The sequence below is a fragment of the Phocoena sinus genome, chromosome 15 (assembly GCF_008692025.1).
Source record: "Phocoena sinus isolate mPhoSin1 chromosome 15, mPhoSin1.pri, whole genome shotgun sequence".
NCBI classification, from domain to species: Eukaryota; Metazoa; Chordata; class Mammalia; order Artiodactyla; family Phocoenidae; genus Phocoena; species Phocoena sinus.
In genome coordinates, this window is record NC_045777.1 from 4,773,933 (window position 1) to 4,790,698 (window position 16,766).

Sequence of the window (16,766 nt, forward strand, 5' to 3'; positions counted from 1 at the left end):
TTTGGTTTTTCAGCAAATCCCTCTTTTTATTCTTGTGTATATGCTTCTATTTCAAATGGTCAAACCACACACTGAAAAGATGACCAAGTCCAACTTCTTTGGGGTTACTAGCAGAAGAAAACAATTAAGAAAAATATATTCTATCAGTTACCACTGGGGAAAACAAAAGAAACAAAACCTATAGGAGCTTGCATTCTATAGCATGGAAGACAAAGCAATCAGTAAATAAAGCACAGGGAGAGGATAACATAAACAAAACATGCAGGGCTTCCCTGGTGGTGCAGTGGTTGAGAGTCCGCCTGCCGATGCAGGGGACACGGGTTCGTGCCCGGGTCCGGGAAGATCCCACGTGCCGCGGAGCGGCTGAGCCCGTGAGCCATGGCCGCTGAGCCTGCGCGTCCGGAGCCTGTGCTCCGCAACGGGAGAGGCCACAACAGTGAGAGGCCCGTGTACCGCAAAAAAAAAAAAAAAAAAAAAAAAAGATAAAAAAACAAAACATGCAGTGGTACACAATTTGTACAGTTTGAGGTGATGCAGAAAACACTGGAACTGGATAAGAATATCCAAGAATACTCAAGAAAGGTTACTAGGATACAGTGAGCTTTTGCAACAGGAACAAGAGGGCTCATTAATTAAAAATCTGAGAGCCCACTAGTGCAAAGCAATGGTAGGTTCTAAGAGAAACACAAACTCCACTTTCTGCCCTCATGGGCTTTCCATCTTTCTTCTTCAGTGAAAATAAATTTTAATCACACGTTTTCAAGACTAGAGCTGGAAGGAACACAAAGTGGCACTGAGTTCAAGTTTCCTCATCCGACAGAAGAGGAAATCAAAGCTGGGTGGGGAGGTGAGCCGAGTGTCTCTCTAAGTGACAGCAAGAGTAAGAACAGAAGCCTCCCTTTGTAATACAAAGCACACGAGCTGTAGAGGCTTGAAAGCCCGAGGTGCAAATTATGCATTCCACCAAGTGCTGGGCCCAGTTTCTCTGATTTTTAAAATAGAGATGATGATACTACTGGCTGTTTACCGAGATTTGAACTGCTTGTGATGTGGCTTGGAACACTTAGTTCCTGGGGTTCTCTAAAGGCTGGAGGGTGCTCCAAGAATGGAGAGAAAGAGAAAACTGACCTAGGTACCATTCCTTTCCTTCCCTTTTTTCTACTATACTGTAAATGTTGCTGAGTGATGTAATTAAAAGGCAAAATAGGACCCAATCGACCTGCACTGTTTGTGATGACAGACACTGAGGTAATAAAGGCCTTGGAGTGGGGAGTGGGTGGTAGAAGGAAAGATGTGGTGATAACATTAGCACATAATTTTCAACATTCATACATGAATGACACAATCAGAAGTGATCAAGTTAGAACACAAGTTCTGAGGGGAAAACAATTAGTACAAAGCTTTTTTTAATCAGTCGCTTTAGCGGTCCAGAACAACTCTGCACTGCGTGGAAGCAGTGACAAAGAAGCCATTACTAGATCACAATGACAATTAAGCACCTTTCCTTCCTTTTTATATCTCGGTTCTCTTTCACTCCTTCTTCTCAATTCCCACTGTCCTATTTCCAGTCCTCCTTTCATCTTCCTAACAACATAATAAATAAGAAAATCCCGGGCCTTCCTAGTGAGCCACACTCACACTCACTTTTTAAGGGGAGCAATATAGCCAATGTAATGATAAACAACATGGGCTTTGCGGCCAGACAGATCTTGGTTCAAATCCCAGTTCTACCTCTAGTTCAGGTTATGAACCTGAGGATGATAACCATCTACTTCCTAGACCTGTTTTAAGAATAAATGAGCACTTACAGAAAAATGCCTAGCACAAGTCACAGATCTCAAATCCCACCTTTCCTGTAAGGTTCAAACCCCAAAGCAGAATTAACAGTTTTTTCTAAGCTCCCAGTGAGGGACAGCCCGTAAGTGTCCCATTTCCACATTCTCCTCCATCCTCCCACCACCTGGAGGTTGGAAACTCTAAGGGCCGGGACTCCTCTCCAGTCCCCACTCCGGTGCCTGGCCCACAGGAAGCTTTCAGGATGCGGTGACCAAACCAGCCCTGAGTCACAGTTATGCTATACTCCGTCAGACAAGAGGGGGGTCATCTGTTCATGAAGTAAACCTCAAAGGATGAGCTGTGGAAAAGGAAGAAACCCCAAATACTCTCAATCGGACAATCATCTATTACGCACACAATCGTCATACCCATGCATGTCTCCAAAGCCTCTCCAATCTGATTCATATGCATGGATGTCATCATTTGGGGGAATGATGACTTCCCAAAGTGTACCTCCTACAGAATAAAACAGCACTTTCTGATATTCACCTTGAGTTTTTCTCTTTCAACATTTGAGAAATCTCTAGTTATATGTTAATTCACACTTATTTGTTTCTCTGCCTTTGTAGCCCCACCTGTAAGGTTTAAGGTAGCACCTATGAAGGTCACTTATTTCAGACCTTCATATCTTAATAAGCACCCTTTTGAACTCTAAATTCCCACTTTACAAATGTGCAAACCTGTGAAATCTCTACCTATAAGTTTCACCCTACCTTCCAAAGACTCCAGAGCAGATGTGCAAATTACTCGAAAGTTAAACGTGTTCTAAATATACAGAATCATGAAACACCAATGATACCTGTTATAAAAACTGAATATTCACAAGGTAAATCAAAGAATGCTTTGGAGTCACCAACATGAACTTTTTAAAAAGTATGCTGAGAAATCCCTCCTAAAAATTCCACAAATAATAATTCTTAATTAATGTTCTTAAGAAATTATCCTGACAGCTCCTAACACTTCCTTAATGGTTAAAAATTCTCTGCCTCCCTCCCTCCAAAATGAAACCCTTTATGAGTTCATTCTAGAGTCGATGTGAAAGAAATGGGCTTTGACGCCAGACACACCTGCGTTGCCTCCTTACACCACTGTGTGCCACAGTGGCCTCCCCCAGGAGCAGGCTCCCTAACCACTGAGTAACTCCATCACAGGACTGTGCTACAGATTAAACAGTAAGATGAAGAACATAAAGCATCTACCACAGTCCCTCGACTTTGTGGTCTACCTTCTGGAAATTAAGCATTTATCTTCTAGAAACGTTCATTCTTCCCTCACCTTTTCTTTCCTCTCATATTGCAAAATGAATGTCAGCTCCACTACGGCCACTGCTTTTAACTCCAGACCCACCCTACTGCGGGGTCTACTAAGTGGTGGACCTCCACCGCTCAGCCCCTTACAAATATGCCCTCTGCTCCCAGCTCCCTTGGTGCGGGGTTCTGTCCCTCTCCAATCTTTGAGCACCCTCCAGCCTTTAAAGACAGCCCAAGGAACTTAGAGTCTTAAAGGTTACAAAGCCACATCACAAGCAATTCAAATCTAGGTAAACGGTCCAGGGGGCCATAACACTGCCTTCAAGTACAAGCCAAAAGACAAAACAGTCTCAATCTCTTTCTCCCCCAAAATATTTATTTCCCTAACACCCTTCCCAAAGAGGCGAAGGTTCTAAGACCCTACTGAAATGCCAGCTGGACACTAACTCAAACACATCATGGGTACCTGTGAGAATGTGTGCACACCAGCAGTACTTTAGGTGCCCACACGGGCGTGCACACACAAACACAGCCAAAAGCCTGATTGAAGACACTACTTGACACAGATGAAAAGAAATAGTAACCTGCTAGTCAAAAACTGATAATAACCCCTCTGAAGGGATGAAGGAAAACTCTAGGAAGGTATTTCTATACCTTTACAGTTTTGTGCCATTAATGCTAAATTAGTAAATGAAAGCACGTCAAGATTTTTCCCTTGGGACTATGGCATTTTCTCAACGATTTTTTTTTTTCCATGCAAGGGGGGAAAAATCCAAAAGCACATTAAGGCATTGTTTCTAGACATCAACAGCTTTTGTTTAAACAACATATTTAACATTTTGAAATACAGATATTCTAGAGATACTATTTTGCAACACTGGTATTTTTAAAAATAGTCTTAAAATGACTGTCAAGTTCAGTAATTTTGTTCCCATAATGAAGCTCTTTAAACAACTGTTGTTTTTGTAAAGCTAGCAGCCTAGGTCTGTCAGGTAAAAACTTCGAAGAATGTGCACATCCACCGAACAAGGGCCAAAGCAATCCTGGATATGCTACGCTGATGACAGCCTAGAGAGGGGGGCCTAGAATGATAGAAAAGGAGGAAGCAAGCCTGGAAGCCATAATGCAACTTTGTTTTTAACACAATCCCCAGTGCAAAATAACTGCTCAGAAGGCTTTTATTTTATTTTATTAAAGACACTCAATGGCAACCTTGTCTTGACTAATGGAACTCAGCACTCTTTGTGTTGGTCTTTCTTGCCATCTTGCTGAAAGCTATGCTCATTTGTTCCAAACCATGGTCATCCTTCAGACGGCAAATTTTTCAAATACAAGTGGGAGATATATGAAGCAATCTTGGAGATAATTCCTTATGTAAAAATTCAAGTTTCAGGTTCTAAAAGTCAAGCCTAAGGGTAGTATTTGAGTATAACCAATGTAGTTTACTCCCTTGATTCCTCCCCTCATTTTCAGCAACTTAGTGGTAATACTACAGGGTCAAAGTTCTCAGTATTTTGCCTTCAGCACTGGAAGGAAAGATGCTATATAATTTTAATAAATAAAAGACAGTGTTAATAATGTTTAAGAGTTCACCTCTTTAATAAGCACCGATTCAGACTAATTATTTTAATAAATCCACACTTGGATGCAAAGCTACCAGGTTTATTATGAAGAAAACTGTTCACGTTACAACCACACACAAGGAACTATCACCATGTAAGCACATAGCCGAGAACTATCCATTTCTTCCTTAAGGAGTTAACTGTGAAGAAGAGAAGTAAATAAGTGGGTAAAAGTAAGTTAACTTCTACTTCACAAATAACACAATCTACAAAGACTTACGTTTGACTAAAGGTTGGTAAGTTTAATGCCACTTGCTTCTTATAAGCAAGCCGGTTAATAATTAAATAAATGAAGACGATCTATTCAGGATGGATTTAAAGCACTACCATAAAGAACCTTAAGCACACTGCTGACACTTTGCTGTGCTGTAAAACACGGTCTGCTCTGTGTGATCGTGAAACGTTAAGGAAATCAGTGCTGTGCTAAAACGAGAGAATTAATGCTGTAACCAGCATCTCAAAGATAATTACTGCATTGAACAGACTATATCTACAAGGTGTTATATTTTTTAGCTTCCTAAATACTAAACTACACGTTAACTTAAGAGGGTGAACTAATGCTTTTAAGCACGCTTTCCTTATACAAAAGAGACTGTCCCTAACCTATCTACCCAAGTTCCTATTTCCACCCCGAAGTGGTAATCAACCACACCAATCCAGTGGTGCTACCCCACCTGTGACCCACACTGACCAACAGCAGGACTACCTGAGACTTCTAGAAGGCCACTGGTTTAGTCACACAAGAAAGCAAAAGTAATGGGTCCACTGCAGGTTTAAATCTTAACTAATCAGCCCATGAGGACGGTTAACTGACCATTCTCAGGTGACAGTATCACGAGATGGGGGAGAATGCTAGAATGTGAAGAAGGATTAAGAGTCCTGGGCAATGACCAAGAAAATACAAGACATACTACTCACCATGGATGGAATCAATGGAAGGGGGAGGGGAGGAGAAAAACAAGAGATACAAAATGCCCTGAAAGTGACTCGTTGAAAAAGCTCTCATTGAGCTGGGCAACAAGTGGGGCCTCAGAGTGAAACAGAAAATGATCTGGCCTCGGAAGAGGTAAGAGCAACAGAAAGAGCAATGACGCAAAGCACACATCTCACAGGTTTTAGAAGCGCTTAACTCGTTCAGAAAGGTGTCCCCAATCCCAACAGACCCTACTGTGTCACCAAGGCAAATATCACAGTGTCATGCTTCCTTCAGGAGGCCAGGAATCCTTCTCCTTTTGACACTTAACACAGTGCAGTGTGGCACTTTCTATAGGACTGAACGAGGGCTTCCCTGGGGGCACAGTGGCTGAGAGTCCGCCTGCCGTTGCAGGGGACACAGGTTCGTGCCCCGGTTCGGGAAGATCCCACGTGCCGCGGAGCGGCTGGGCCCGTGAGCCATGGCCGCTGAGCCTGCGCGTCCGGAGCCTGTGCTCCGCGGCAGGAGAGGCCGCGACAGTGAGAGGCCCGCGTACCAAAAAAAAAAAAAAGTAAGACTGAACGAGGTCCTGTAAGTCTGTGTCCTCTTTTCTTCCGCAACATGCTTAACTTCAAAAGCATCACACAAAATGCCCAAGACGAAAAAGAATCCAACATATACAACCCCATATCATTTTAGGCTGCACTTAAAAGATGACTAATTTTTTTCCTCTGGATGACAAGCATTTTAATTATTATCTTCTTAAGCAAAGTTAGCTACGAGTTTGATTCATCTGAGTGAACCGTATGAAGTCAGCGGCATCACCCCAAGCCATCTGGAAGACACCAGTGAAATGTGCCAGTTCGCATCCTGAAACGAATGCGGTCTATACAGCAAAACAGGGTACTGAGCCTCTATTCTGATTTCACAATCTCAGTCCTCAGTTTAAAACTAACCAACAAACAAATCATAAGGGGGTTTACATATGCCTGCGGATACCTCTTCTGAAGCCACAAGCCAACAGCTTTCAACAATCTGACACCGTAACTTTCCTGGATCACTTCCCTAGCAAAAATATCCAGTGACTTTGGCCATCATTACTTTGGTCAACCCTGGGCCAGAGACAGATCACTCTTCTTCGCCATACCTTTCAGGTAAAGAAGTTGAAGTGATGAAACCAGTGGTGTAAATACAACCGATCTCTGCACAATACTGCACAGTTACAAAGCAGCTGAACAGCCATAAGACCAACAAAACTTTCCACACGAGGCAAGGGAGATATGAGCGCCATTCCCATGGAGTAAAGAGTAATCCCAGGCTTTGGGGAGCAAAGTGGCCAGCCCAAGGTCAAACATCACTAAGTACAAGAACTGGGACAAAAACTTTAATTTTCTCCAATTAGTGCCTCTTTCTATGACACCACCTTAGAGGAGAGCGTGTGTACTAGGGGTGGGGTTAAGGTTGCCGGGGATCAGTCAAGGAAGAACTAGCCGAGGAGACACAACACAATGTGAACTTGGACACTGGCTGTGCCTGTGCACGGAGGCCCTAGACGAACTGGCTCCTGTCTACTAGACAGCCTCATCGCCTCCTTTGCCTCGTGACCCCAACAAATGCTCTGTCACTGTCATTCCGAAATACTACTGGCATCCCAAAGGAGCCCAATCATCTCAGTCTTCGTGCCTCTGTACATGCAATTTCCTCCACCTGACAGGCTCCCCAACCATTTCTTCTTTTCACCTGCTTCCATTTGACCTTTAAACTCCGCTCAAATGCCACCTCCTTCCGGAGCTGACCTCCTCAGTGCTCTCAGAGTACTCTGGACTACCTTGTATCACTGCACCGCTCTGGCTGGTTCTGTCATCTGCTCTCTTCCCTACACCGAAGTTCTGGGGTGGGGGGTTGAGGGACAGCAGGGGCCTACATGTGATGTGACTCATCTTCTCCTGGTACCTGGCACATGGAGCAGGCACTGAAATGTCTGTGGACTAAATGAATGAACGTGCCAATTCCCAGGAGTAGCTAAGCCAGGCTTCCAGGGTAGAGAACTTAAGACAACTCAAGTGGAAACCATCACCCTCCATGTTCAGTTGAGTTACCTGGATTGCTTTCTCAGGCGGGCGATGAGAACATCACATAAGCTATAGCACGGTTGTGGAATTATAATCCACGTTAGGTTTTTGGGGTGTTTGTTTTAACTGGAAAACCTTCAGTTGTTTATACATTTGGGGTCACTTCCAAATGTGACAATCTGGAGATTGTTAACCTGGGAGGCTAAGTGACAGCCCCAGCACTGGAGTATTTCCCAGGGGTCGGATAGCATAACCGTTAAAGTGCGAACTCTGAAATCTGGGTTCAAATGTGCCATTTGCCAACTGAGTAACTTTGGGTCAGTTACCGGACACTACCTCCTGCCGGTACATTTAAAGTGGGGTGCCTTGTGGCCAGCAGGCATTCCAATGCCACAAACATCTATCGAGCAGCTACCCTAGACAAGTGCTGGCGACACAGCGGTGACCTGGCCGTCCAACGCAAGCACAGTCTCATGATACCAGCCTGACTTATTTCCTTCACAGCACTTACCACTACCTGAAACACTCTCATGTGCTGGCCTGTCGCCCCTCCCTACAAGGTAAGCTTCATGAGAGCAGGGGTCCTGTCTGTCTTGTCCATTCATATCTCTCAAGGGCCAAGCACCGTCTGCTACACAGTTACTCAGTCCCTTTGGAAAGAAGGAATGACCAAGTCAGAAGAAATCCCCCGGCTCTAATATTTTGCTGGAGAAGGTAGGGGGAAAAGATTAAAAATAAAGGTACACATTTCAAGGGGCTCTGGTTCGCCACAAACACATGTGGCCCCCTGGGCTTCCTCGGGCTCCAGTCCCAGGCGCCTCCGGGGACAAAAAAGATCTCGCCACCCTGACAGCCCCGCACGGCTGCAGAGACATGAGCAACGGGCGCGAGAAAGGCAGGAGAAGGAAAGCTGGGCCACGCACCCCGTGGGAACTTCTGCGGACGTCCCTTTCGTTCATTTGCTCAACAGGTACTTATTAGGCTCCTAAGGCATGCGGGGCATAAAGCAGAGACGTGACAAAGTCCTGTCCTCATGGAGCTTCCCTCCTAACATACAGACATGGTACACAAGTGCGTAAAGTGGTCCTTTCAGGGAGTGGTAAGTGCCGAGCTGCCACGAGCAGTTCGCGACAGGGGACGGCCGCAGGTGTCCACGGCGGGGTGGCCGGCCAGCGAGAGGCGACCTCTGACCCAGGACTTGAGCCTTCTCGGCACAGGCGGCCGCCGGGGCCCACACTCAGTGAGGAGGCCGCATTCGGGACAGGAACGGCCACAGCGGCAACGAGGCGACTGTCTTGAGGGCGAGGAGCGGGAGGCTGCGGAGGAACAGGCCCTGGACTCCCGCGCCCGACGCCTGGCCCTCGGGGCCCGGGAAGCGCGGGCGGGCGGGCGGGCGCCGCGGCCGGGGGGCCGACGTCACCACCGCGCCGCCGGGCCCTCCGGAGCGCGGGCCGGAGCGGGGGCTGGGGGCGGCGGGCCTCCGGGCTTACCTCGGAATTTGAGCTCGTGTTGCGGCTCGAGGCTCAGGACCTGCTCCACCTTCGCCATGTTCCTCGGCGGCGGAACACCTTCGGCGGGGAGACCCGTGAGAGGTCACCTGGGCCGGGAGGCGTGAATGCTGCGCCCCCTTTAAATTTGGAATGGGGGGGGCCAGCCGGGGCGCGGGCGGGGGTCGCCTAAAGGGTGCGCGCCGGGGGGCGGCCTACGCGGTGCAGGCGCAGGGGCGGAGGGCGAGGGCGAAGCCGCGGTGCCCAGCGAGCGCACGGCACGCACGCACGCACACACGCAGAGACGCACGCACGCACGCACGCAGCAGGCCGGCCGCCACGGCCCGGCGCGCGCTCGGGCGGTGGAGAGCTGAGCGCGCCGAGCCCCCTATCGGGCAGTGCGCAGGCGCGGCGCTTGCCGCGGGGGCGGGGCTGCCGGACGCCAGGGGGTGGGGCGTTGCGCAGGTCCGGGGGAGGGGCGCTTGGGGGACGCCGAGAATTGAGGACCGTCCCCCTGAACATTATTTTTTCAGGGCCCGTGGGGTCCAGGCTTTGTGTTAAGTGCTTTACTCAATAATAATAATTAATAAGAATGAACTGCCACTTTCCCCTGCTAATGTGGTGCCAGGCACTTAGAGATTTTGAATAATAAAGTACTATTTATTCTTATTATAAACATGATGTTTATGGGTGAATGATGTGTGCTAGGCACGATGACGTATGGTAAACAATAAATATAAATTTAGTAAGCTACCAATTATTGCTTGCTTATTTTGTGCCACTCTGCTGAACGCTTTGGATAACAACAGCATCAATTATAATAAATAAAAGCTACTCTACATTAAATGTTTGTGTAAACAAGCACTGTGCTGAATCCTGTGCTACTAAATGCAACAAATATTTAGAAATACAATGATCAGAAATATTGACCTGGTTCCTACCCTCTCACTAGAGCCCATAGGAGAGGCAGCCTTTGAATAAATAACTGCACAAAAAAAGTACATGATTAAAAATTACTGAGACCCCTGGACTTCCCTGGTGGTACAGTGGTTAAGAATTCGCCTACCGGGCTTTCCTGGTGGTGCAGTGGTTGAGAATCTGCCTGACAATGCAGGGGACACGGGTTCGAGCCCTGGTCCGGGAAGATCCCACATGCCACAGAGCAACTAGACCCGTGAGCAACTACTGCGCCTGCGTGTCTGGAGCCTGTGCTCCGCAACAAGAGAGGCTGCAATAGTGAGAGGCCCGCGCACCACGATGAAGAGTGGCCCCCGCTTGCCACAACTAGAGAAAGCCCTCGTACAGAAACGAAGACCCAACACAGCCATAAATACATAAATAAATTAATTAATTAAATAAAGGAATTCCCTTTAAAAAAAAAACAACAACAACTCTAAGTCCAATGGTGTCATGCCCCTGCTTAAACCCCCAATGTCACTCATCTCACTTAGAATAAATTCCAAAGCCTCCCATGGCCTTAAGGCTCTGTGAGACCTGGTTTCTGCCAGTTTCTCTGATCTCATCCCCCCGCCCCACCTCCAAAAAAGAGAGAGAAAAAAAAAAAAAGAATTCGCCTACCAAAGCAGGGGACACGGGTTGGAGCCCTGGGCCGGGAAGATCCCACATGCCACAGAGCAACTAAGCCGGTGAGCCACAGCTACTGAGCCAGTGCTCTAGAGCCCACAAGCCACAACCACTGAAGCCCACAAGCCACAACTACTGACCCTGCGTGCCTAGAGCCCATGCTCTGCAACAAGAGAAGCCACTGCAATGAGAAGCCCACGCACTGCAATGAAGAGTAGCCCCTGCTCACCGTAAGCAACAAAGACCTGACAGAGCCAAAAATAATAAATAATTAATTTAAAAAAAAAGTTACTGAGACACCATGTCTGCTTGGCCTCAAAAGTGAACACTTCACCTCATTATTGACATTTAAATTTTACTTCGTTATGTAATGTTTACTACATAAAATATGTATTAATCTTCTCCTTTTCACATATAGATGAAACACAGCAAATAGCTAACACGGACCCTACACGGCAGGCATATGGGGATTCTTTGTACTATTTTTCCCACTTTTCAGTATGCTTGGAATTCTTCATAATAAAAAGGTTTTTTTAAAGAAAATCTTTGTCTTTTAACTACAGCATTTGGTCGATTTATACTTATTATATTTATGGTATATATGGATTTCCTCTTATATACTCTATTTATGTTGTTTTAGTGATTACTCTTTACTTTGCTCTCTGAAAATAAAAGCACTTAGGCATACTTCAATCACCCATCCCCTAAATTGTATGCCTTAATTATAGTATATTTTAATCTTTTCCTTTTTCACCAGTGAGTCATTACTAAATTGTTTATATAGTCAATGTTGGTTTAGACTCAACCACACAGTTACCAGTTTCTTTACTCATCTTTTCTTCTTGCATCTCAGAACTTACAACCAGGATCACTTTCCTCGTGCCTGAAGTAGAGCCTCTAAACTCTATTTCAGTGAGTTGGTTGGAGCAAATGCTATCGGTTTTTGTTCATCTGAAAATTACTTTATTTTTCCCTTGTTCTTGCAAGATATTTTGGCTGGTTTACTAGAGGGATAATTGTTCTCTCTCAGGGCTGTGAGGATGCCGCCACTGACTTCCAGCTTTCGTTGTTACTGCTGAGGTTTCAGATGACAATATCCTCATTATTCCTTCAAAAATAATCCGTTCTGGGCTTCCCTGGTGGCTCAGTGGTTAAGAATCCACCTGCCAATGCAGGGGACACGAGTTCAAGCCCCGGTCTGGGAAGATTCCACGTGCCGCGGAGCAACTAAGCCCATGCGCCACAACTACTGAGCCTGCGCTCTAGAGCCCATGAGCCACAACTACTGAAGCCTGAGCACCTAGAGAGCCCATGCTCCGCAACAAGAGAAGCCATGACAATGAGAAGCCCGTGTACCGCAACTAAGAGTAGCCCTCACTCGCCACAACTAGAGAAAGCGCGCGTGCAGCAACGAAGACCCAACACAGCCAATAAATAAATTAATTAAATAAATAAAATTTTTAAAATATAAAAAATAAAAAGTTTTTTCCTGTTGTTCTGGGGTTCTGCAGTTTTATCACGATGTATCTTTTAATTTATTGTCTTAGCCCATTCAGGCTGCTTTAACAAAATACCATATAGACTGGATGGCTTAAATAACGACATTTATTTCTCACAGTTCTGGAGACTGGGAAACTCAAGATCAAAGCACCAGCAAATTCTGTGCCAGGCAAGAGCCCACTTTCGGTTCATAGTCAGCTATTTTCTTGCTCTCTGGGGTCACTTTTATAAGGGCACTAATCCTATTCATGAGGTCTCCCCGCTCATGACCTCATCACCCCAAAGACCAGAGGTCCTTAATACCATCATTCAGGAATTGGGTTTCAGCATATGAATTTTGGGGAGGATACAAATGTTCAGTCTATAGCATTTATCCTGCTCGAATTCCCGAGGGTTTCTGAATTTGTTGACTTGTATCTTTCAAGGTTCTGGAAAATTCTCAAACAACATTTAAAAAATTTTTTAAACTGTTGTAAATACACATAGCATATAGTTTACTACCTTAGTCATTTTAACTGTACAGTTCAATGATATTGAATACATTCGCATTATTGTGCAACCATGACCACCATCCGTCTCCAGAACTCTTTTCCTCTTGCAACTAGAACTCCATACCCAAAAAACAATAAGTCCCCATTCCCCCTCCCCACAGCCCCTGGTAATCACCATTCTACTTTCAGTCTCTATGAACGTGACTACTCTAAGTAAGTGGAATTGTACAGTGTCTGGCTTATTTCACTCAGCATAATGTCTTCAAGATTCACCCATGTTGGAGCATGTGTGACAATGTCTCTTTTAAATGTTACTTTAGTCCATCCTCTCACTCTTTTCTCCCAGAAGTCTGACTAGTAGTTTACTCAACCAGTATTCTTCAAACTGCAGGTTGTTTCCCAAAGGCGACATAAAATCACCGTTCTCCGTGTGTCTTTGCCTCTCTGTCATAGCTTCATCTCTCACCTCTGTGTCCCGATATTTCTTCAGATCTCTCTTGCAGTCAGTAATTTCCCCTTAGACTGCCGATAAACCTCTTCCAGGAGTTTTTCATTTCAGTTATTTTTTTTTAAGCCTCTAAGTTCTATTTTGTGCCTTTATACAACTAAGGATCACATTGGCAGGTCTCTAATATTGGTCTCAGGCCCCCCTCCATGCAGGGAATGGTGCCGTATTGGGGTTTCAGTGTTGGTCTCCACTGTTGTCACTTCAGGCAGTGGCAGTGGCCAGGTCAGCTTGATGAGGGGAAGTCCATGTTCTTGGGCCCATGCAGAGCTTCCACACCTGCTACCATGAACACTTTTAAGTAAACTCAGTGTACAAGCAATGGCGGGGCTGGCCCAGAATTTGTCACCCTGTCCAGTGGATTATTACTGAGTCACTGATGCCCTGGGGTGGGCATTCACATGGGACACTGGAAATATCTTCGCACTGAGCTCATCCTGGGAGGCATCCACATCACCCTTCCCCACACCTCCTTCTCACGAAATCCGGTTCTGCTGTATCTGTTCCTGGCCACCCACTCGCCACGGGTCAGTGTACATCTGTGCTTCTGGTCATCTCTCAGCCAGACAAAGTAAACATCTAAATGTACTGCCTGAGATTCTGGAAAATCTATGGATTCCACTTATGTTGTAATTCTGCAACCTGACCAGTTCAATCTGGGCTATGATTTTCAGCAAGGTCGAAAACCTATAGCTGCAAGAAATAAAGGATTATTTTAGGGCTCTGTAGAATCTCTCTGGCTTTCCAACCGTGACTTAAGCTGAGAGGTTAAAGAGCTTGTCATTTACCTTCCATAACAGTTCCAGGAGGAAATTCCCTGGCCACAGTGGTTAGGACTCCTCACTCTCACTGCCAAGGGCCCAGGTTCAATCCCTGGCCAGAGAACTGAGATCCCACAAGCCATGTGGCCAAAAAGAAAAAAGAAAAAGCTCCAGGAACTCAGATGCAGCCACCCACCCCCCCACACACAGTCCCGTGGTCATCACTGCCACGTCAGGGGTAGCAGCCACTCGGCTCTCCCGGGCCCTTGCTGCTGTGGGCACTACATCACAGTCAGATGCAGGTGCGAAGGCAAGTAGTAGTGATGCCACACTGCATATTACTTGTAACCCACGCTGGATGCTAAACTGACTCTCTGGGATAACAATAACTGATCTGTAGTTTGGGCAGATTTCTGTGATGCAAACACTCCCACCATGACCGATTTTAAGCCACCTATGGAACATCGCGGAACACAGAGTTAAAAGAGACGCACCATTGGCTTCTGCGAGCTGGTCCGAGCCTAGCACACCCTTGCCTCTGTTCCACACCCCGTGGGCACCACAGTCAAGCATGAGGATGTGGCTAAGTCAGCCCCAGAATCCCCTCTTCGAGGGTCTGTTTCCTGGGACCACTCTTGGTACAAAGTACTCTATCAGTCAAGGTCCAGCCAGGAAAGCAGAAACTACAGCAGTTATTTTGACAAAGATAATTTAGTGTGAGGAAATGGTTAATCAGGTAAGGGGGAACTGTAAAAGCCAGAAGAGGAAGACGCCGAGGTATCGCGAGGGTAGTGCGGCGGGGGGCAGGGGAACATAGGCAAGGTGTCGGGTCATTAGACCCCAGGAGCTCAGAGGAGAGGCTTGTGCAAGTGGGAGCAGACTGGCCAGTGCCGGGGCCTCTGAGGGGATGCAGCGAGGATGCTTCTGGGATCACCCCCCAGAAAGGAGCAGGCTGCTGCCAGGTGGAGGGTGGCTGCTGAGGTGACAGTGACAGGAGCACGCAGCAGACAGGAGGAGCAAGACCCCCTTCTCAGCCCTCCTGCCTTTGGGTCTTCCTCAAGCGCCTGTACTGAGGGAACCTGACAGGAAAGCAGCTGCCTGAGGAGAAATGAGTGGACAGGGCTCCAGCTCCAGCACCTCAGAGCAGAGAGCAGAGGGTTGGTTTAGAGCCGAGGGGAAATGGCTTCCTAATCCCCACACCCTCTTTGATTTCTTTAAACACTGAAGACTGTTTACAACTTTCTCAGTAGCTGAAGTGCGTGCAGTTTCAATGCTGTTGTTCCCGCTGGCTCAGGGCGTCCTGTTTCCTTGTGTGTTTTATGATCTTTCACCTTATTTATGGGAATCTTTTGAGGTCTGATGTTGCCATCACCCATCACCACGGAGCTAATCACTCCAAAGCCCAGTGGCTTCAGACGTCACACACTGTCAGTCTCCCTCGCACGCATCGGGGGGGTGAGGCCTGGCCTCTCATGGGGCGACAGGAAGAGAAGGGCTGAGGCCGTGCAGGGAGTTTAGAACCAGCTGCAAAGTTAGAGGGCATGGCCCCTGAGACGGCCCTCATTTCAGACACCAATGGCCAGTGTCAGGGGAGGTGGTGCTCCTAAAATCACCCTCAGGTGTGACAATTCAATAGCAGGACTCACAGAACTCATGAAAGCTGGTGTACTCATGGTTATGGTTTATTACAGGAAAAGGACTCATGGTTATGGTTTATTACAGGAAAAGGACACAGATTTGCGTCAGCCAAGTGAGGAAGCACATGTGGCAGAGGATTCTTAACATGGAGCTCCCATTGCCCTCCCCCTGTAGGGTTGGGAAGTGTTACTCTTCAGGGTCAATGTGTGACAATGTGCACAGAGCATCACCAGCCGGGGAAGCTCACCTGAGCTTCTGTGTCCAGAGTTCCAGAGTTTTTATTGGGGCTCCATTACATAGGCACAACTGGTCCACCAATTGCCCATAGGGCTGTTTCAGTCTCCAGGTTCAACTGATATCATGTGACCCTAAGTCACACTGTTGCTCTTTCTGGCATGGCCAGTCCCCTTTCTCAGGCTATCTGCATATGCACCTCCCCACTCCGGTGCCCTATATCACACTGTGAAGACTATCCAGTATAACCTGAGATCCTCAGGCAAACAGATACTCCTATCAGTCACAAAATCCCAAGGGTCCAGAGATCACCCCCCAGAAGGCTGGACAAAGGCCAGACCTTGATTTGGGCAAGTCCAAATTCCCCATTCTACAGGCTGGAATCACAGGAAGGCTCAGATGCTCACATGTCTGGCACCTGGCCAGGAGGTCTCAGCAGCTGGAACACCTGGGGCTCCATGGCCACTGCCCTCTGACATCACATTTGCCCACATAGTCCCTCCACATGGAGGCTGCGGGGGGCAGGACTTTCTACATGGCAGCTCAGGGCTTGAAAGCCAGTGTCTTGATGTTACTGAGCCCAATTTGGGTCCACTCGCCAGCACGCGGTAAAGCCCATCTACTGACACTGGGTCGTGGTGAAGGAAAGTGCAACATTTAATACAGGGCGCCAACAAGGAGTCCAGGCAGACAGTGCTTAGAAGACCCAAACTGCCCAAGGGCTTTCAGGGAAAGGTTTTAAAGACAGGGTGAGGGAGAGGGGTTGTGGGGTGTGTGATCAGCTCGTGGACTTTCTTCTGATTGGTTGGTGGTGAGGTAATCGGGAGTCAACATCATCAACCTTCTGGTTCTAACTGGTCTGGGGTCTCCATG

The 16,766-nt window shown here is 47.0% G+C and overlaps 1 protein-coding gene across 2 annotated transcripts in view; it reads right to left on the reverse strand.

Annotated features, from left to right (window-relative positions):
- The window catches only part of VAPB (VAMP associated protein B and C), a 47,699-nt gene extending 38,139 nt beyond the window's left edge, over positions 1-9,560 (reverse strand). Inside the window, exon 1 of one of the 2 annotated variants that reach the window (XM_032605676.1) lies at positions 9,184-9,560. In XM_032605676.1, coding sequence (XP_032461567.1) covers positions 9,184-9,241 — 58 coding nt within the window. In that variant the 5' untranslated portion in view covers positions 9,242-9,560. The remainder of the gene's footprint in view (positions 1-9,183) is intronic. The other variant, XM_032605677.1, reaches the window with a different exon arrangement.
- Between the last annotated feature and the right edge of the window lie 7,206 nt (positions 9,561-16,766).